This window comes from Mesocricetus auratus, unplaced genomic scaffold, assembly GCF_017639785.1.
Source record: "Mesocricetus auratus isolate SY011 unplaced genomic scaffold, BCM_Maur_2.0 Super-Scaffold_100010, whole genome shotgun sequence".
Classification (NCBI taxonomy): Eukaryota; Metazoa; Chordata; class Mammalia; order Rodentia; family Cricetidae; genus Mesocricetus; species Mesocricetus auratus.
This window is the reverse complement of record NW_024429194.1, coordinates 44119504-44143121: the sequence shown is the minus strand read 5'-3', so window position 1 is coordinate 44143121 and position 23618 is coordinate 44119504. Positions and strand designations below refer to the sequence as shown.

The following is a 23618-nucleotide window of genomic DNA, read 5'->3' as shown; positions in this document are numbered from 1 at the left end:
CTCTTTTTTATGAGGCTTCAATAACCTTGGTACCCAAACTATACAAAGACACAACTAAGAAAGAGAACTACAGACCAATATCCCTCATGACCATTGATGGGAAAACACTCAATAAAATGGAGGCAAATCCACTTTGGAAATCAGTATGGAGATCCCTCAGAAAAATGGGAATAAACCTACCACAAGACCCAGCAACTCCACTCTTAGGCATATATCCAAAAGATGCCCATTCATATAACAAGGATGTCTGTTCCACTATGTTCATAGCAGCATTATTTGTAATAGCCAGAACTTGGAAGCAACCTAGATGCCCCTCAACCAAAGAGTGGATAGAGAAAATGTGGTACATTTACACAATGGAGTACTATTCAGCAGAAAAAAAACAATGGAATCTTGAAATTTGCAGGCAAATGGATGGCATTAGAAGAAACGATCCTGAGCGAGGTAACACAGTCACAAAAAGAGAAACATGGCATGTACTCTCTCATATATGGATTTTAGATATAGATCTGGGGAGTGCCAGCCTACAATCCCATGGCCAGAGAGTCTGGGAAACAGAACCTTCATTCAGTGGCTGATGGAAGCAGAGGCAGACTCTCACAGCTAAGCACTGAGCTGAACTCAAGAAAGCCAGTAACAGAGAGGGAGGACTGATGACCAAAGGGAATAAAACTGGGCTGGTTTAACCCCCAGAAATAGCTGACCTGACAAGGGTTAGATCTTGAATCCCAGGCTGATGCCTGGGAATCCATCATGGGACTGATCAAGATCCCCTGAATGTTGGTGTCAGTGAGGAGGCCTAGGTAATCTATTGAGCCTTGGGTAGTAGATCAGTATTTATCCTGGGTATACAAATGGACTTTGGACTCCCATCCAACAATGAGAGAGGCACTCTCACCCTGAACTCTTGGGGGAGGGTCTAGGTCCTGCCTTGGATGAAATGACAGACTATGGACACCCTCATGGAGGGCCTCACCCTCCCTGGGGAAATGAAGTGATGTTTGGGGAGGGTTGGTGGGAGGGCATGGGAGGAGGAGAGGGAAAGGGAGAGGGACCTGGAATTGACATGTGAAGCAATCTTGTTTCTAATTTAAATTTAAAAATAAAAAATAAAAAAATGGTGGCAAATCAAATCCAAGAACACATCAGAAAAATCATACACCATGTTCAAGTAGGCTTCATTCCAAGGATGCAGAAATGGTTCAACATACAAAATCCATCAATGTAATCCACCACAGAAGCAAATTGAGGAAGAAAAACCACATGATCATCTCACTAGATGCTGAAAAAGCCTTTGAAAAAAATCCAACACCCCTTCATGATAAAGGTTTTGGAGAGATCAGGGATAACAGGAACATACCTAAACATAATAAAAGCAATATACAGTAAACCAACAGCCAACATCAAACTAAGTGGAGAGAAACTCAACATAATTCCTCTAAAATCAGGAACAAGACAAGGCTGTCCACTCTCTCCAGATCTCTTCAATGTTGTACTTGAAGTTCTAGCTAGAGCAACAAGACAACAAAAGGAGGTCAAGGGGATACAAATTGAAAATGAAGAAGTCAAACTTTCACTATTAGCAGATGGTATGATAGTTTACATAAGTGACCCAAAAAATTCTACAACTGTCGCGCCTGCCTCGACCAGCAAGGAAGGCACAACACTCAGACTCTTCTTTAAGCAGTTTATTCAGGAACCTTGAACAATCTTCCGACCCCAGGGAGTGCCAACCCACACCTTAAAAGCCCTTGGGCGGCCAACCCCAGTATGCCACGTGTAACATGCAGATAGGTCTACGTACTCAGAAACAAGCCTGATACCCAGCCTTAACCAAATACAGGTGGGGCTCTTAAGGAGTTGTTTATCAGAGAGCACTTGCTGTTGGGCTAGCAGAAGGCAGAAGCCAGTGCCATCTTAAGGGTGCGGCACTTCAAAGCTCTCTACAGGGAACTCCTACAGCTGATAAATACCTACAGCAAAGTGGCAGGATACAAGATTAACTAAAAACAAAAATCAGTAGCTCTACTATATATAGATGATAAATGGGCTGAGAAAGAAATCAGAGAAACATCTCCCTTTACAATAGCCACAACCAACATTAAATACCTTGGGATAACACTAACCAAACAAATGAAAGACCTGTATAACAAGAACTTTGAGTTTTTAAAGAAAGAAATTAAAGAAGATACCAGAAAATGGAAAGACCTCCCATGCTCTTGGACAGGTAGGATCAACATAGTAAAAATGGCAATCTTGCCAAAAGCAATGTACAGATTCAAAGCAATCCCCACTAAAATACCAGCACAGTTCTTCACAGACCTTGAAAGAGCAATTCTCCACTTTATATGGAAAAACAAAAGACTCAGGATAGCCAAAACAACGCTGTACAATAAAGGAACTTCAGGAGGCATCACCATCCCTTACTTCAAGCTCTATTACAGAGCTATAGTCCTAAAAACAGCTTGGCATTGGCACAAAAATAGATAGGTAGACAAATGGAATCCAATTGAAAACCCTGATATGGACACACACCTAGGAACACCTGATTTGTGACAAAGACGCTAAAATTATACAATGGAAAAAAGAAAGCGTCTTCAACGAATGGTTCTGGCATAACTGGATGCTGGCATGTAGAAGACTTCAGATAGATCCACATGTATCAATATGCACAAAACTTAAGTCCAAATGGATCAAAGACCTCAACATAAATCCAGCCATACTGAACCTCTTAGAAGAGAGAATGGGAAGTACTCTTGAGTGAATTGATACAGGAGACTGCTTCCTGAACATAACACCAGTAGCGCAGACACTGAGATCAACAGTTAAATGGGACCTCCTGAAACTGAGAAGCTTCTGTAAGGCAAACACAGCCAACAAGACAAAATGGCAACCCACATATGGAAAAAGACACTCACTAACCCCACATCTGACAGAGTGATGATTTCCAAGATATATAAAAAACTCAAGAAACTAGTCACCAAAACACCACATAACCCAATTAAAAAGTGGGGTACAGAACTAAATAGAGAATTCTCAACAGAATAATCTAAAATGGCTGAAAGACACATAAAAGTGCTCAACATCCTTAGCCATCAAGGAAATGCAATCTAAACAACTCTGAGATACCATCTTACTCCTGTCTGAATGGCTAAAATCAAAAACACCAATGACAGTTCATTCTGGACAGGATGTGGAGAAAGGGGAAAACTCCTCCATTGCTGGTGGGAGTGCCGACTCGTAAAGCCACTTTGGAAAACAGTATGGAGATTCTTTAGGAAAATGGAAATCAGTCTACCACAAGATCCAGCAATTCCACTCTTAGGCGTATATCCAAAAGATGCCCATTCATACCACAAGGACATCTGTTCCACTATGTTCATAGCAGCATTATTTGTAATAGCCAGAACTTGGAAGCAACCTAGATGCTCCTCAAGTGAAGAGTGGATAGAGGAAACGTGGAATATTTACACATGGAGTACTATTCAGCAGAAAAAAAACAATGGGATCTTGAAATTTGCAGGCAAATGAATGGCACTAGAAGAAACCATCCTGAGTGGGGTAACCCAGTCACAAAAAGGAAACATGGCATGTACTCTCTCATATATGGATTTTAGACATAGATCTGGGGAGTGCTAGCCTACAATCCTATGGCCAGAGAGTCTGGGAACCAGAACCTTCATCCAGCAACTGATGGAAGCTGAGGCAGACACCCACAGCTGAACACTGAACCGAACTCCTGAACTGAAAGGGAGAACTGATGAGCAAAGGAATCAAGACTGGGCTGGTTTAACCCACAGAAACAGTTGACCTGAACAAGGGGGAGCTCTTGGACTCCAGATTGATGGCTGTGTGGATAGTATAGGACTGACACAGGCCCCCTGAATGTGGGTGTCAGTGGGGAGGCCTAGGTAATCTATGGGTCCTTGGTGAGTATTTATCCCTGGCATCCAAATAGACTTTGAGAGCCCATCTGGATGCTCTCTCAGCCTGGACTCTTGTGGGAGGGCCTAGGCCCTGCTCTGGATGAAATGACATACTCTAGAGATCCACCATGGAGTGCCTTACTTTCCCTGGGTATCAGAGTGGAGATTGGGTGGGGGCCTGATGGGCCTGGTGGGGAGGGGGAGAGGAGAAGGAGAAGGAGTTGGGATTGACATGTGAAACAAGCTTGTTTTAACTTAAATAAAAAAAGGGGGGGAGAAGATGATGCATGAATAAACTGGTGACATTTGTTATTACCTGATACTGCCCTCCTGAAATGAAAAACAAACAAACAAAACACCAATGACAGTCTATGCTGGAGAGGATGTGGAGAAAGGGGAAAACTCCTCCATTGCTTGTGGGAGTGCAAACTTGTACAGCCACTGTGGGAAATCAGTATGGTGGTTTCTCAGGAAAATGCGAATCAGTCTACCTCAAGATCCAGCAATTCCACTCTTAAGCATATACCCAAAAGATGCACATTCATACATCAAAGACTTCCAAAGATGCACATTCATACAACAAGGACTTCCATTCAACTGTGTTCATAGCAGCATTATTTGTAATAGGCAGAACCTGGAAGCAACCTAGATGCCCCTCACTCAGCCATGCCAAAACAGGAGTATTATCATCCTCATTTTAAAATGGTGACTTTGGGCTGCTCAGTTATGCATGATTTGTCTTTACTAACAATAATTGCACCTTCAGAATAATACATATTTACTGAATGCTATGTGGTAGATGTTATAGTAAAATCTCATGTGTTTGACAACCTTTAGTGCTCATGGCGATCTTAGGAGTTAGCCAACGGCAGGAACTGAGTTCCAAAGCTGAGTAATGTTATGAATCTCAGTGTTTTAACAGGTAGTCTGAGTTCCTGGCCATCCCTCCCTTTTGGTTGTGAAAACCTTACCTGATCAACACTCCTCAAGGCAGAGGTATACCTCTGTGAATTCAAGGCCAGCCTGGTCTAGACAGACAGGTCAACCAGGGCTACACCATGAGACCCTGTCTCAAACAGACAGACAAACAGATAAACAATGATCACAACACAGAAACTCAAATGACAAAATCCGAAGTGCACCTCACCTGATGTTGTGTCTAGGTCGAAGGCATCCAGGAGTCTGGGCAGCAGTGTTTGTAGTCCCTCTTCTTCCACATCAGTCTTCTCACTGATGTGGTCTGTCTCTTCCCCTGCTGAAGGTGCCAGAGCATGGCTGCTCACTTCAGCAGGGAGAATATGGGGATTGTCTTTCAGCACCTCCTGGCAAGCTGATGGGGAGGTATGGACTTCCCTTAGCATCTTTTGTGGGGGATTTTGTGTCCTGGTACTCTGCAAAATGATATCTGGGGGTTCAGAGTCTGGTAGAGCTTCACCCGAACTTGCTTGACTTTTGTGATTTCTGTCAGCCTTGGTAGAGTTAGGGAGAAGTTCCCATTCCGGACCAACCCTAGTGACACTCTTGATGTGGGACGAGTTCCCTCCTCTCCATAGCCCATCATCAGGTAAAGGATGGGCAATCTTGGATGCTGTGTTTTGAGATGAAAGTGAAGGATGGCATGGTTGCAATACAGCCTGCATAAGAAAAACTCCCTTAAGAAAAAGTAACTCACTTTGCATTACATTTCAACACAATGCATTACATTTCACAACACAATACATTTCAGTGCGTTACACAAATGCATTACATTTCGACATTCCAACAGTGGAGGCATGCTTTTTGCTTCAGTCTTGATATTTCAGTAATTTTATTTTATATTCTGTTCAATAAGAATTTAAAACTCCTTGAGACTGGAGTAGCTCAGGTTGTAAATGTCGCAGGAATAGCACCAGAAATTTGGGAAACCCATCTTGTCCTGAAGATGTCTGTCCCTAAAGGTGTCATAAGGAATTTCTGAAAACATACACTTGTGGTGATTGACAGGCACCGATTATTACAATAAAACATTCTTCTAGTGATAGGCCTCAGAGATGTGCTTTGAGGGATTTCATGAGAAGCTGGAGGTACAAGAATTTAGGGATGTGGTCCACTGTTTTAAGGTTGGGCTCGGGGTCCTCAGGGTCCTAGGGATTCTTGTAGGAATCTGTGGAGTAAAATTATTTCTATAATCATTCTTTGAGTTGTCTGTCTATCGCACTGGCGTGTGCATGAATGGTTCACAACCAGCAATAAATGTAGCCATCACTGCCTCAGCATGAGTCGGGGGACATTAACACACAAAACTCATATACTACCAGTTAAAACATAGACAGCTTTGTGTAATATCTTGTGGAATAGTGTTACAGATTTCTTAATAATCTGTCTTTTCAATATTGTGTGTAGTGAAACGGAAAGCCCCCGTATAGTATTTCAGATGTGTCCTGAAACACACATGTTACTTCTTGTGCCAAGGGAAATCTGACAGATTATAGCCAGCTAGACCGGGGTATTAGGAAATGATTTTCTGGGGGTGGGGGAAGAAGAAGCAAATGAACATGACACTGCAAAGAAAATTATTAACTTTATTTGCTGTCATTTATAACAGTTGAGTTCAAGCAATAATTAAAATTTTAGAAAGCTTGTATCTGCCATGGGTGAGTGGAATAACTGTTCAATTCTTGAATGTTTTTTTTTCTGACAGCATCATTGGGGAAACTGAAAGTGAGATTTTTTTCTTATCTTTCTTTCTTTAAAAAAAAAAGTCTTGTATAATAAAATTGGCAAGTTCTAGGAAGTTCAGCATAACCCAGGGAATCAATATTCCACATCTTGTGGCCAATATATGTTACAAAATGAAGCACGGATAGTTCCACTCAGAGATCAGCTACAACACCGGGATTTTAATAAAGTCAAATATGAAACATCTGGTTTTAGATTTCATAATGCACCTATCCTTTAAAAAACAATTGCTTTTTATGTCTGATGTTGTGTCAGTGGATAATACCTTAGTTATGTGAAAGGGTACAGAAAGGTTTCTTTCTTCCCTTTAACTGCACCACTACATGAGACTGGGTTTCTTCACATGCCTTAAATGAACCCAGCATAATAGATTGCTCGAAATGAGGAAAGAACAGCTGTCTTTCATTAAGTCAGATATTACAGATATTAACAAAGGAAACAGACCTCTGATACTCTTCCAGGCTCTAAAAACACCCAGCTGAAATGAAAACATTGCACATACAGTAGTTTATCAATTTCGTATCTCAGTTAGTTAATGACTATGTTTTTGAAACACTTCTCAATTTTTTGTCTTGATGGGATATCAGCAGATATAACCCACAGATATAAAGGCTCCTAAGACAGAGTTCAAAAAATTTAAATGATGTATGAAGCGATCCTGAGACCAAATGCTGTATGGGAACACTTGGTTCTCTTGTTTCCTCATTATGGATGATAGGAGTGAGAGAAGACTTGGGGGAGAGTGAGGAGGGTGGAGGAGAAGACACTGATCCAAGTGATGTGTGAAGCTTTGTGAAGCCACCATACCCCCACCCCCACCCGGAGCAGAGCACACTTCAGGTTAGATTTCCAGGTACTCCAGGTAGCTGGTGGCTCTCACATTTGTACCTGTAGGTCTTGTCTCATCTGCTGTAGCTTGATCCATATGTTATCCTGGTTGGTTGCGAGCTCCCGAATCTTTATTTCAAATCTGCAATTCTGTTCCTCCTGTAAGGTGTATGTGTCTTGCAATTTGTGTTTGTATCTATTTAACTGTTTTCTAAGGAGCCTGGAAAGGAAACAGTTTTGAGTAACAATGGAAACTCACACCTATAGTCTAGTAGGAGCTTCGAGGGCCATCTTGGGAGGTAGTCTGTGCCCTTGTTGTCATCAAACTCCATCAATACCTAACTTGATACTCACCGGGCCTGTTAGGGTTACTTTTGACAGTATGGTTTGTTTACCAGCAACTTGCATTTTCAAATTGACCTTATTCATTATTGTGTCTAGAAATACCTCATTTGGGAAGGTAATGTCCTTAGCATGAAGTCTACAGAGAAGGCACACAGTTCTTAAATCACAGATCTGTTCATCTACACTCTTCCCTCAAGTCTCTGCTCTTTCTGCTCTGTGCAGAAAGACCCTTTTGTCCCCTGGGGTTATTGCTTGGGTCACCTCCTTACTTCCTGTGATCTATGATAACACATTACATGTCCAACAAGGCTTTCCTTGTTTTCCCTATTACCTCCCTATGAAGTAGAGCTCCAGTCTCGTCCTTGGCACTGCCCGAACCCTTCCCTTCTTTGTTTTTCTGTATAGTTTTTCTCTTTATCTAATTGCTATCAAGCTTGTTTTTTTAACTTCTCTGGCCTCAATTTCTGAGCTTATACACTTGTATACTTCCTGTTTTATTTATCAATTTCTAAATTATTTCATTGAACATTATTTTGCAATTCTGGAAACGCCCTTACCTTGTCACCACATTTCCTGGTTCTGTCACATAGTAGATATACAATTAGTGTGGTTTTGCTCTTTGATCAGTGCTGTTGGAATGTTAAAATTTACAGGAGTAAACTCTCTGACAGTGAACATTCTTCCATATCAGAGCCTTTGAAATTCCTAAGTATTGTAATGTCTGGAAAGGGTTTTGGAATAAAGCTTGAGCTCCCACCCAAAGCAAGTGTCTCTGATCAGGAACTTTAAACTTCCAGGTACACGGGAAGCCTGATTCTAAAATCCTAATTATAGTTGGAGTACCAAGTATTTTACTTCTGATCCGTAGTCAGACTGGTTATCCACTGCACCACTGGCCCGGTGCTTGCACCACTGGCCTGGTGCTACCAAGTATTTTATATGGTAGATTTTCCACAATGGAGTCAGTCTAGGGGATTATATAAATCATAAAGCAGTATCCTCAGAGGTGTGTGGACAGGGCCCTCAACACCACAGTGTTGTGTTTGTTTTTGTTCACTAATCTCTCTCTTCCATGTGGTCCACACCACACATCCTTTCCCTTCTCTAGCCTATCCACCATGCTTGGACAGCTAGAGTTCCTCATTCTTCAACAACCCAGGGGAAAGCAAGCAAGCTGTGTCTCTGAGTTCTGTTTTTGAGACAGAATCTCACTGTGTAGCAACCTAGAACTCCCTATACTAGACCAGGCTGACCTTGAACTCACAGAGATCCATTTGCCTGAGCCTCCCAAGTGCTGGGTTTAAAGGCATGTGCCACCACATCTTGTTCTCTATTTTTTATTTTAAAGGGAGGATTCTCATAAATGGTTCTACTAGCTACAATCTACTTGCTACAACTATTTTCAGTAGTTTGAAGCCTGTGGCTTTCCAGCAAATGTCTGTTAACAACTTCTTATAATCTGAGAAATAATTCCTTCCAAATGAGCTAAAGTCTGCCCTTTTAAAGTTTCACATCTGCTATGTGTGTATGAGGCCGTCAGAAGGAGTCTAAATGCTCCCAGAAAGGTTAAACACAGTGAAGTGAACACACAGTTTCATGGAGTCAGAATACTGAAGAGTAAAGGGGAATCACCAGCAATCTGATAATGCTCTTTCAGGGTGTGACCAGAGACTGGGGCCTTGCCACACTACCAGGGACTTGGCAAAGCTGGCTGTTAATTGTCCATCTCGAGACTCTTTCACTGTGGTGCTTCTCTTCAGTCCCTCGAAGTTGCGTCTTTATTGATTGTTCCAGGAATTAAATGTTAGTGATCTCAAATTGCTTATCCAACTAGTGCCTTTGATGTCATGCCACATGCACATGGGAGAGGTATGCTATCAACAGTTTCATATAAACATCAATAAAAATGGTAATCCACACAGCAAAGATGTAGCCTCCAGTTTTCATTTCTTAAATTAAATCCGTCTGATACTTTCATATACTCTGTAGTGATAAATACTTTATTAGGCTACCAAGTGATGTATACAGTAGATACAGATTTCATAAGAGAGAACAGCATAGCTTCAAATTATTTTCAAACAACTATCTTAAGACTTTTCTATTTTGACACAGGGTCTCACTATGTAGCCCTGGTCACCCTGGAACCCATTGCAAACCAGTCTGGTCTTCAACTCAGAGGGATCCACCTGCCTCTGCTGGGATTAAAGGCGTGCCCTACAATGCCTGGAAAGAGTTTTAGTTCTCTCTCTCTCTCCATCCATTTATTTATTATGTGTGGGGGGTGACATTGTGTGTGTGTGTGTGTGTGTGTGTTGGTATGTGTGGTATGTGTTTAGATGGGCACATGTGCCATGGTGAGCATGTGGAGATCAGAGGACTACTTCCAGTGATCAGTTCTCTCCTTGCAAAATATGGCTCCTGAGGATCAAACTCTGGCCATCATGCTTATATGGCAAGAACTTTTTCAACTGAGCCATACACAGCCCCTCTAACCCTTCTTTCAAGAAATGACCTCAAGTGATCAAAGGTAAAACCATACTGTAGCTCCTACCTGATGTTCATTATGTGTAACTACTCATACCAAATTAGGTTGCTTTTTAATCTTCAAATTGAAAGGTACAATTTCTTTGCTTAAATCATTTCTCCCAATTTTCAAAAAAAAAAAGAAAAGAGTTTCATTTTTTTTTCTGTAGGAAATGTCTCTACAAAAGCTCAGGGCAGAGCTTCTGTCTTGTCTCAGCTGCTGCTCACACACCCACACGTGGCTCCTCCCTTCTCACATACCCATGTGTGGCTCCTCCCTTCTCACACACCCACGTGTGGCTCCTCCCTTCTCACACACCCACATGTGGCTCCTCCCTTCTCACACACCCACGTGTGGCTCCTCCCTTCTCACACACCCACGTGTGGCTCCTCCCTTCTCACACATGCACACGTGGCTCCTCCCTTCTCACACATGCACACGTGGCTCCTCCCTTCTCACACACCCACGTGTGGCTCCTCCCTTCTCACACACCCACGTGTGGCTCCTCCCTTCTCACACACCCACGTGTGGCTCCTCCCTTCTCACACATGCACACGTGGCACCTCCCTTCTCACACACCCACGTGTGGCTCCTCCCTTCTCACACACCCACACGTGGCTCCTCCCTTCTCACACACCCACACGTGGCTCCTCCCTTCTCACACACCCACATGTGGCTCCTCCCTTCTCACACACCCACATGTGGCTCCTACCTTCTTTCCTGGTGCAGAGTATTGATGAAGTCACGAGTTCCCCACAGTTCCTTCTTAATGTTGACAATGGTCTAGAAAAGCAAGAAATTGGGAAAATGAGTTTTTAGTTTGAACTAAATCACATTTTAAAAAATTGTCACAAGAGAATGATAAAAACATACTTTTTCAAAATAAACTGCATTTTTTTTACAAACTAGCTGATGTTTGAATTTATGTCTAATAACAATGAGCCAAATATTTACTTATGGATAATGTAGGCATACAGCCAAACTTACAGAGCTAATTATATATTAATATTAACACAACATGTATTAATACTATGTAATAATACTAAAGTATAAACAGTAAGCTACAATAGTCTTTTGCCCACGTCAGCCGCTTCTCTGAACAGCTGTTTACAAAGTCATTCACAGAACACAGTTGGGTCACATTTTAACATTGGTCGAAGCTTCTCACGTCTTCCTTCACCTTCAACTTCACTTTCCCCATTGTCTCCTACATGGATGTGCACTGATGGTCAGGACCTCTCTTTGGATCAAGTCTTTTGAATGAACAGTGGTGGCTTGACTTTTCTTTAGGTTTTCTCTACTGAACTTTACCACAACACACTCTGCTTCCTGAACTACCCCAAAGACTTCTGTTGACCTGACCCAGCCTGACTCAAGCTCTGGAGCACACAGACCCACGATTCCCATTCATCTGGGTAGAATATGGATTTTCCCCACTCTACATTTCCAGGCAACTATGGCTTTACTTTGAAGCCATTTCTCTTCCCAAAAATGGGTCCAGAGGAACACTGTTCAGATGAACACGGTGGAGAAGACAAGGAACCACAGAAAGAAGAGAGTGAGCTAGACACACAGCCACACTTTCTTGTTGGAGTGCACTCTGTGGCTCCTGAGTGACAGGACCTGCTTTTGTCATCTAAATATTCAAGCATAGCCTTTGAAGTAATGACCTTTATGTTATTAATATAAAAAAACTAAACTTTTTTTAACATCCTTGTTATCATATGATACATATTTTTCTGTAATTGAGAAAAATTATAAGTTTATGTATATGGATATACAATGGTATTCATAGACTAGATGTCATAGTTTATTGAGCCAATCTGATTAAAGGACATAAAGTTGTTCTAATTTTTTAAACTCTTTTATTAATTAATTTATTTATTATGGGGGAAATGTGTGTGCCATGGTGCCTGTGTGGAGGTCATAGGACAACTTTGTCTGACTTATATGGTAAGTGCCTTGACACACTGAGCCATTTACTGGCTCTTAAGATTGTTTCGAATTATTTAAAATTAGATGTAGTAAATACAACTGTGCAGTTTTCTTGTACAGGTGAATAAGGTTCTTGGGTTGTCAGTAGCATTACACCTACACATACATGTATACACACCCCATCACACACAAATGCAAAGGAAAAAGATTGCATAGGTCTATCTCACACAGGTTACCACTGGGGAACTCTGGGCAGACTATATCCTATGGCTGAAAAGGGTTACATTTCAAGCACACCTTGCTTGTACTACTAAAAATATCCTAAATAAATCAGAAATGTACTACATGCATAAGATTGAATAGAAAAAGTACAAGTGAGAACAATGTGGGGAGGAAAAAAAATCAGTGTTAAAGTGTGAAATCATCCTAAACAGTAACAGGGGCAGTTTCTCTTCTCCCTGGAAGCAGGAAGTGTTACAAATTATCATCCTTTGATGGCCTTCCTGAATATCAGGCTGCATTAACTATAATTATTCTAATATTTTTCTAGAAGAATGATCATTTTATAACAACGTTAAAAAATAAGAACAGCTCTTTGGGATCTCCTGGCCTTGGGACTGTAGGCAAGTTGACTGCCCCCAGCAGTCTAAGCAATCCAGAGTCTGCTAACATCGCGGTGCTAGTCCTGCCTCCACCCACCAGGAAAGGGAGTGTCTCAGATATGCCGGCACCCATCGTGAGACCCATTGGAGTATTGGACCTGCTTGCACCCATGGGAAAAGAACCTTTGACCTGTACCCACCAGGAGAGGAAGAGACCCATGGGCACCCAGTGGCAGAAGGGATAGGAAGATGAAAATAAAAAAACACATTCAATGACAGAAAAACCAACTTGACGCCACCAGAGTCTAGGGACTCTGCACCACCAAGACTGGAGCATCTCACCACAGATGAAGCAGAAGAGAATGACCTCAAAAACAACTTCATGAAAATGATAGAAGCTCTCAAAGAGGATATGAGAAAATTCATTAAAGAAATGGAAAATAAAATGCGCAGGAAATCAGCAAATCTCTTAAAGAATGCAAGGAAAGCCAAGAAAAGACAATAAAAAAGACGAAGGAAACAATTCAAGAAGTGAAAACTGAAAGAGAGACAATAAAGAAAATACAAACTGAGGGAATTCTGGAAATAGAAAAGTTGGGTAAACTATCAGGAACTACATATGCAAGAATAATCAACAGAATATAAGAGATGGAAGAGAAAATTTCAAGTGTTGAAGATACACTAGGAGAAATAGATTCATTGACCAAAGAAAATCTTAAGTCCAACAAATCCCTAACACAAAATATCCAGGAAATACGGGACACCGTGAAAAGGCCAAATCTAAGAATAATAGGTATAGAAGAAGGTGAAGAAACCCAACTCAGAAGTGCAGAAAATGTATTCAACAACATCATAGAAGAAAATTTCCCAACCTAAAAAAAGACATGCCAATGAAAGTACAAGAAGCCTACAGAACACCAAAAAGAGTGAACCACAAACAATCAAAACACCAAACATATAAAATAAAGAAAGAATATTAAGAGCAGCAAAGGAAAAAGGCCAAGTAACATATAAAGGCAAACCTATCAGAATTATAACTGACTTCTCCATGGAAACTCTGAAAGTCAGAATGTCCTGGATAGATATTCTACCAACACTAAGAGATTACAGATGCCAGCCCAGACTACTATAACCAGCAAAGCTTTCAACTAGTGTAGATGGAGAAAACAAGATATTCTATGACAAAATCAGATTTAAACAATACATATCCACTAGTCCAGCCCTACAGAAAGTACTTGAAGGAGAATTCCAACCTAAGAACTTAACCACACTCACAAAAACATAGGCAATAGATAATCCCACTTTACCAAAAGCTAAAAGAAAATACCACTACCAACAACAAATCCAAGACAAACAAGAATTAACACTCAATGGTCGTTAATTTCCCTCAGTATTTTATCTATAAAATTCATCTATAAAAAGACACAAGCTAAAAGAATGGATACGAAGACAGAATCCATCCATCTGCTGCATACAAGAAACATACTTCACCTTCAAAGACAGACGTTACCTCAGAGTACAGGGTTGGGATAAGATTTTCCAAACAAATGGACCCAAGAAACAAGCTGGTGTAGCTATACTAATATCCAACAAATTAGACTTCAAACTAAAATCAATCATAATAGATGAAGGTCATTTCATATTCATCACAGGAAAAATCATCAGAATGAAATCTCTATTCTGAACATCTATGCCCCAAATACAGAGGCATCCACATTCATAAAAGAAAACATTACTAAAACTCAAAACACACATAAAACTTCACACACTTATAGTGAGAGACAACAACACCCCAGTCTCACCACTAGACAGGACCACCAGACAGAAACTTAACAAAGAAACAAAAAAATTAACAGAAGCTATAACCCAAACAAATAAGAATATACCTTCCTCGCCACATGAGACCTTCTCTAAAATTGACCACATACTCAGCAACATAGCAAACCTCAACAGACACACAAAAAATTGGAATAACCCCCTGTATCTTATCAGACCACTGTGCTTTAAAGTTAGAATTCAACAACAACACAAATTGCAGGAACCCTACAACTAATAGCAATTGAACAATGCGTAATTACACCATTCCTGAGTGAAGGAAGAAATAAAGAGAGAAAGTAAAGACTTCCTAGAATTCAATGAAAATGAAGACACAATATACCCAAACTTATGGTACACTTTGAAAGCAGTACTAAGAGGAAAATTCATAGCACTAAGTGCCCACATGAAGAAACTGGAGAATAGTCACATTAGAGAATTAACAGCACAACTGAAAGTTCTAGAACAAAAAGAACCAAATTCACCTGGAGTAGACGCCAGAAAATAATCAAATTGAGGGCTGAAATCAATAAAGCAAAAACTAAGAAAACAATACAAAGAATCAATGTAGCAAAGAGTTGGTTCTTTGAGAAGTTCAACAAAATAGACAAACCTTTATCCAAACTAACCAAAAGACAGATAGAGAACATGCAGATTAACAAAATTAGGAATGAAATGGGGGACATAACAATGGACATTGAGGAAATCCAGAGAATCCTCAGGTCATACTTTGAAAACCTCTACTCCACAAAATTCAAAAATTTAAAGGAAATGGACAGCTTTCTGGATAGATATCATCTACCAAAATTAAATCAAAAACAGATAAACAATTTAAACAGACATATAACCCCTAATGAAATAGAAGCAGTCATCAAAAGTCTTCCAACAAAAATAAGTCCAGAAATATCTGGCTTCAGTGCAGAATACTTCCAGAAATTCAAAGAAGAGCTAATACCAATACTCCTCAAATTGTTCCACACAACAGAAGAAGAAGGTTTGTTGCCAAACTCTTTTTATGAGGCTACAATCAATTTGGTACACAAGTCACACAAAAACACAACTAAGAAATAGAACTATCATGAACATTGATGCAAAAATACTCGATAAAATACTGGCAAATCAAATCCAAGAATACGTCAGAGAAATTATACATCATGATAAAATAGGCTTCATCCCAGGGATGCAGGAATGGTTTAACATACAAAAATCCATCAATGTAATCCACCATATAAACAAACTGCAAAAGAAAAACTACATGATCATCACACTAGATGCTGAAAAATGTTTGACAAAATTCCAACACCCCTTCATGATAAAAGTCTCAGAGAGATCAGGGATAACAGGAACATACCTAAACATAACAAAAGCCGTATACAGTAAACCAACAGACAATATTAAATTAAATGGAGAGAAACTCAACGTGATTCCCCTAAAATTAGAAATAAGACAAGGCTGTCCACTCTCTCCAGATCTCTTCAATATTGTATTTGAAGTTTTAGCTAGAGCAATAAGACAACAAAAGGAGGTCAAGGGGATACAAATTGGAAAGGAAGAAGTCGAACTTCAATATTTGCAGATGATATGATAGTTTACATAAGTGACCTGAAAAATTCTACCAGAGAACTCCTACAGCTGATAAACACCTTCAGCAAAGTGGCAGGATACAAGGTTAACTAAAAAAAACAGTAACCCTACTATATATGGATGATAAACGTACTGAGAAAGAAATCAGAGAAACATCACCATTTACAATAGCTAACCAAACAAGTGAAAGACCTGTATAGCAAGAACTTTGAGTCTTTAAGAAAATAAATTAAAGAAGACACCAGAAAATGGAAAGATCTCCCATGCTCTTGGATAGGTAGGATCAACATAGTGAAAATGGCAATCTTGCCAAAAGCAATCTACAGATTCAATGCAATCCCAATCAAAATACCAGCACAATTCTTCATAGACATTGAATGAATAATACTCAACTTTATTTGAAAAAACAAAAGACTCAGAATAGCCAAAACAACCCTGTACAATAAAGGAACTTCCAGAAGCATCACCATCCCTGTTTTCAAGCTTGGTTATAGAGCTATAGTCCTGAAAACAACTTGGTATTGGCACAAAAATGGAATTGAGTTGAAAACCCTGATATTAACCCACACACCTAGGAATACCTGATTTTTGCAAGGAAGCTAAAATTATACAATGGTAAAAAGAAAGCATCTTCAACAAATTGTGCTGGCATAACTGGATGCTGGCATGTAGAAGATTGCAGATATATCCATATGTATTGCAATGCACAAAACTTAAGTCCAAATAGATCAAAGACCTCAACATAAATCCAGCCACACTGAACCTATTAGAAGAGAAAGTAGGTGGTACTCTTGAATGAATTGGTACAGGAGACTGCTTCCTGAACATAACACCAGTAACACAGATCCTGAGATTGACAATTAATAAATGTGACCTCCTGAAACTGAGAAGCTTTTGTAAGGCTAAGGACACAGTCAACAAGACAAAAAGGCAGCTCACAGAATGGGAAAAGATATTCACCAACCCCATATCTGACAGAGGCCTGATTTCCAAAATGTACCAAGAACTCAAGAAGCTAGTCACCAAAACACCAAATAGTCCAATTTAAAAAGTTGGGTACAGATCTGAATAGAGAATTCTCAATAGAGGAATCTAAAATAACTGAAAGACACTTAAGAAGATGTTCAACATCCTTGGCCATCAGAGAAATGCATATCAAAACCACTCTGAGATACAATTTTCTCCTGTCAGAATAGCAAAAAATCAAAAACACCAATGACAGTTCATTCTGGACAGGACGTGGAGAAAGGGGAAAACTCCTTCACTGCTGGTGGGAGTGCAAACTCGTACATCCATTTTGGAAATCAGTATGGGGGTTCCTCAGGAAAATTGGAATCAGTCTACCTCAAGATCCAGAAATTCCACTCTTAGGCATATACCCAAAAGATAGGATTTCTGTTCGACTGTGTTCACAGCAGCATTATTTGTAATAGGCAGAACCTGGAAGCAACCTAGATGCCCCTCAACTGAAGAATGGATGGAGAAAATGTGGTACATTTACACAATGGAGTACTATTCAGCAGAAAAAAAAAACCAATGGAATCTTGACATTCACAGGACTAAAAGAAACCATCCTGAGTGAGGTAACCCAGTCACAAAAAGACAAACATGGTATGTACTCACTCATATATGGATTTAGACATAGAGCAAAGAATTATCAGCCTACAGTGCACACCGTCAGAGGAGCTAGGAAACAGGAGGACCCTAAGAGAGGCATACATGGTCCCCCGGAGAAGGGGAAAGGGACAAGATCTCCTGAGCAAATTGGGAGCAATGGGAGGAGGTGGAGTTAGGAGAAAGAGAAGGGGAGAAGAGGAGGAAGAGGAGGACATAAAGGAGGAGGAAGATTGAGTCAGGGAAAGAATAGAGGAGGGCAAGATAAGAGATACCATAATAGAGGGAGTCATTATAAGTTTAAAGAGAAATCTGGCACTAGGGAAATATCTAGAGATCTATAGGCATGACATCAACTAACAATCAGAGCAATAGTGGAGAGGCTACCTTAAATGCCCTTCCCCGACAATGAGATTGATGACTACCTTATGTGCCATCCTAGAACCTTCATCCAGTATCTGATGGAATCAGAAGCAGACACCCACAGCTAAACACTGAGCTGAACTCCTGGAATCCAGTTGCAGAGAGGGAAGAGTGATGATCAAAGGGGTCAAAACCAGGCTGGAGAAACCCAGAGAGACAGCTGACCTTAACAAGGGGGAACTCATGGGCTCCACACTGATAACTGGGAAACCAACATAGGACCAACCCAGACCCTCTGAACGTGGGTGTCAGTTAGGAGGTCTCGGTAATCTATAGGGTCTCTAGTAGTGGATCAGTATTTATATCTAGTATGCAAATTGACTTTTTATGAGCCCATTCCACAGAGAGGGCTACTCTCTCAATCTAGACACACTGGTGAGGACCTAGGCCTTGCTCCCTGGGGAGCAGAAAGGGGATGGGATGGGAGTTTGTGGGGGGTAGGGGAGGAGGGAAGAGAGAGGAAACTGGGATTGACATGTAAAACATGCTTGTTTCTAATTTAAATTTTAAAAAAGAAAAAAATAAGAACAAAATTGGGAGAAATGAGCAGGTGACAGTATATGTGATAGAATTGTATTTATGTAAAATAAACAAGTCCTAGATGTCTACCCTATAGTCAGAGTATAGCTTTAATGCTAAACATTTTTACCTCCCACAGTAATAATAATAATAATAACCCTAAGAACAAAACCAATAATAGTGCTGAGAGGGAACTTTAGGAAATGACAGACATTTCATGGCTAGGACGGTGCTGATGGCTTCGTATACAGATACCTCTCCTTACTCATAAGTTGTATATATTAAGTATGTACCACTTCTAATATGTCTATCACATGTCAATAAAGTGGTTGAAAGATAGAAGGGGAAACTTGCTATATATTACACAAATAGCTACCATAAAACTAGACTATCAAATGATATTCTCATGTAAAAACAAAATGAGAAGCAATTTAACTGAGTGGAAAACAATAAAACATCCTCCAATGGTGAAAATTCTAGTGTGGGTTAACAGAATCATGGTATAGACATCAATAAGGAAGGGTTTATTGAAACAAACAAAAAAACAAGAGACAGAAATTATTGTCACTTATCATAAATCAAAATAAAATCAAGATAGATTCAAAATTGCAATGTCAAGATAAAACATGTTAAAATAAATGTAGCTGAAGAATCATTTGACTTCTCACTGGAGAGCTTTTTCTAAGATGCAAACTAAGAAATTACAAAGAAAAAATTGAGAGCATTTTTAAAGGAACTAGAAACATCCATAAACAAAGTTATGCTGTTCAAAAGACTAAAAGGAGCAGGGAGCAGGGTTTGCTTCTGCCACACTGAAAGATTCAAAGTTTAGATATATTGACATATTGGAGTGACACACTAGAAGGGGAGGGGTGGAAGGGAGGAAAGGAACAAAATACAATTGCCTTCGAAAGTATTTGTGGGCAAAGTTCCGGTTTCACTAAAATTGAGAAAAATAAAGACGAGTGAAATTATATTTTGCTTTCTTGTAAACTGGCAGAATTAAAATGTGGCAATAATTAATCTTAGCTGTAGCCAGGCTCACAGGGGTTGCATTTGCTAGGTATATAATCTGACATACTTTTCTGAAAAGCCATTTTACAATAAACATGAAGACCCTTAAACATATTTCCATGGACCTTTTAGGTGATCCTATTTTAGACATGTATTATAGGGAAATAATGGGGTAACTGTACACAAAGAAAAATGAAAGAAAATTTTAATATTAAATTTTAAATTACAGTAAAAATTGAAAACAATGTAAATGTCAAACAGGAGTTAAATGAATAGCATTCTGTCTATTTAAATAACTATGCAGATGTTTTTGAAGAATTCTGACAATGGAAAATGTTCACAATATAATTTACATTGACATTTTGACAGTATAATCAGTACATCTCAAAGTATGATCTAAACTGAAATATTCAAAAGGAGTGAAGCATATTGAAATGTTAATGATGCATACACATAGATTATTTTCATTTTTAATTTTTAAACTTATTTTTCTAAATTTAATGCAACAACTTCATAACCCTAGGTGGGCCTAGTAGCTCACACTTGTAATGCCAGTATGCTGGTGGCAAAAGCCAGAGGACTGACTTGAGTTTTAGTACAGCTTGGGATACAAAGAGAGACAGACCCTGTCTCAAAAGACAAACATTTGTAACACTTTATGGCTGAAAGTATGTCCCCATATTTTTCACTGATCACATTAACATGGTGAAAATATTTCTTGATCTGGGGGATGGTTTTCCAAGCCTTGGTACATGCTCCCCCAGTGCCTGATGCTGAGTTTCAGTGATGGCTTCTCTCCCTTTCGGACTCACCTGGTGATGTGGGTTGTCACTTGCTTGTGGAGCAGGTGGCCATCCTTGACACGGGTGTCTGGGGCTTTCTGTGGCTGCTGTTTTCACTGTTCCTGTTGTTCTCACATACATTGGGGCTTTAGGCCCTTTACACTCAACACCAAGCCTGTTAGAAAGTAGGGTTTTAAGAGATGTTGGGGAGGTTGTAATAATTAAGGAAATCTTTCTTTAAAAATGTATACTTAAAAGATTCATTTTTATTTGTGTGTGTGTGTGCACATGTGCCTGCAAATGTGCCACGAACATGCCATTTGTATGTGCCCATAATGCCCAGAAGAGGGCATCAGATGCCCTGAAGCTGAAGTTACAGGCATTTGTGAAGCACCCAGCAAGGGTACTGGGAACCAAACCTGGGTCTTCTCTGAAAGCAAAAAGCACACCTAAATATTGAGCCGTCTTTCCAGCTGTACATCCTTTTTGATGGCAAACGTCAAACCAGATGTCAAGGTCAGTGTCTCCACAGCAAACAGCAATAATGCTGTCCCACTTCCCCTGTGCTCTTTTCCAGACAGGCTGCACAACTGGTAGAGAGCTCGATAGCTAAAAATATAAAGTCCAAACTTCCTTCTCCATGCGTCTAGATCTAAAAATACAAAGGAATTCAGTGATAATGACTCCCAGGTCATCTTGTCCAGATGAGTGACCAGGAATTCTAAGCATGGGTGTGTGTTTGTTCCGTCATCTCTGAAAGAGCAGAGATGACTCAAAGGGCAGGAGGCATACTTGATTTTACAGAATTCCATTTAGTTTTATGCAAAATTATTTTGCAAGCATTTTGCCATCTTGAGTTGTTACAGTTGAGCAAAAGAAGAAAACATCAGAAGAGCAGAGAAGTATGTGCTCACAGAGAGTTCACATTTAACAAGCAGATTAATTCCAGATAGGTGGTGATAATGATTACAAGACACGATGAGAAAATATGGAAACAAGTGATTGTACTGTGGCTAGCCAATTCTGTCAAAGAAGTAGGTGTGGAGGGACAGAGAAAGCAACTTGAGTTTCTGAGTGATGCACTCTGTCCTTGTCCCATCTGAGACAATTTTAACACTTTGGGATTATTTTGTTGTCTTACTTCTGACTGCTTTAACAAAATACTATACACTACCTGTATTAAATAACAGATGTTCATGTTACATGCCTCTTACATGTCTAGAGGTTGGAAGTCTGAGATCAGATGCAGGTAAGAGTTACTTCCTCACCACCTTTAAGTCTTTGTTCATAAAGCTCATCTCACACACATGGTCTCATGAAGAGACATCACAATTTTCCAAGAGCCCTGGAGGTGCTTCAGTACTAAACTAGGGTGCTTTTTGCAACAGTGAGACAACTTTAAAAAGGCACAAAAGTGTGAAAACTCTGGTTCTGAATAGACTGTGTGAAAGACATTTTGTTTACAGCTTGAACGCTGAATAAGGGGGCAAAACCCACCCACAGTCTCACCTCAGCTTGCAAATGCATGTGTGGGCAGCCCTTATGTTTGCCATTCTGCACATATCTGTAAGTGCTGCAGTGGCACCTTGGATATTGATTTTGGATGACATGTAAGATTTTGCAAGTAGGTGAATGTGTAAACACTGAATGTGCGAATGGTGTATTAGCTTTGCTGCATAGACATTCCTATGTTAGTATCATCCCATTCAGCTATCTGGCATATTTCTCTTTTGTTAGGTCTTGTTTTTTGTGCTTAATGGCACAGCATAATTTTATTATACAGGTCTCATATTTTGTTAAACTTGCATGTAGTTTATTTGTAAAATAAGATACATTATAAATGAGAGTTTTATAGAATTTCTAGTGGGTTATTGCTAGATGAGTGAAGAGCTATCAATTTATGCTAATTTATTTTATGTTCCACCATTACTCAAAATCTTAATTCTAGTGTTTTCTGTTAAGTTCCCCAGGGTTTCTTTGGAGAGTAAGTAAGCTGCTGATGCAGGTGATTTCATCTTCTCTTTTACAGTTTTTTAATTTTATTTTCTATTACATTTGCAAGAATGTCTCAAAAAATTTTAATAATGGTGGTGATGTCTGACACCTTACTTCCAATTATGTCCTTATAAATAAAAGTGTTTTTCTTGCTGTTGTGGACAGTCATGTGTAAAGTACATCTACAGCAAAAGGAAGAGGCTTCTTACCATGCAGATTGCTTGCTGAATAATTAAATAAATCCATTATTGCCACTTGGCAGTAACTATTACCTGAGAAGATGAGCATTCCTAGTTTGCCAACTTAATAAATAGAAATATGACTCTGCCTATGATCACATTTGTGAAATTATAACATTCACATTCATTTCTTTCAGGCTGGTCACCAGTCAGAGTTTCTCAACTCATCAGTACCCAGACCAAGTTGAAAATTACACAATGCTATCTTGGGGATTAACCATATTTATTATACCCAGAGAAGACTGGATATAATACAAGGGATTTAAATGCACAGTCCTGGCAATTCTCTATGTTTATCATATCCCCACAAATGTTGTGATGAGCCCACGAAGGACAGGCCAACCCTGTGATGAAGGGAAGAGAGTAAGTCATGGAGAAGTAAAGGGTACGCCTGCTGCTGGCTGAGGACAAGGCTTCTCTGCCTCTGCTTCAGTTCCAATGACCTCACCACCTCATTCCTAACATGCTCACAATTGCTTATGAATTGCAATATTCTCAAGAAGGATGAGAGTAAACTATTAAAATGCTGGTTTGTAGGGTTGGAGAAAGGCTCAGTATGCCAAGCACTTTCCTTATACACATGAGCATCTTTGTTTGATTCCAGAACCCTCATCTAAATAGCTCACCATGGTGACATGCACCTGTAATCCAAGCACTGAGAAAGAGACTGATCTGGGGGCTGCCTGGTCAGCCAGAGCTTTACTTGGCAAATCTCAGGCCAGTGAGAGATGCTGTTTCAAATGGGAGAGGGCAAG

At 39.9% G+C, this 23618-nt stretch overlaps 1 protein-coding gene across 1 annotated transcript in view; it reads right to left on the bottom strand.

Annotated features, from left to right (window-relative positions):
* Nucleotides 1–23618, bottom strand: part of Dytn (dystrotelin) — a 62134-nt gene that overhangs the window by 6904 nt on the left and 31612 nt on the right. The window contains exons 10-11 of the mRNA XM_040752800.1: nt 7533–7692; nt 5074–5560 (exon numbers count right to left, since the gene is read on the bottom strand). Coding sequence (XP_040608734.1) covers nt 5074–5560; nt 7533–7692 — 647 coding nt within the window. The remainder of the gene's footprint in view (nt 1–5073; nt 5561–7532; nt 7693–23618) is intronic.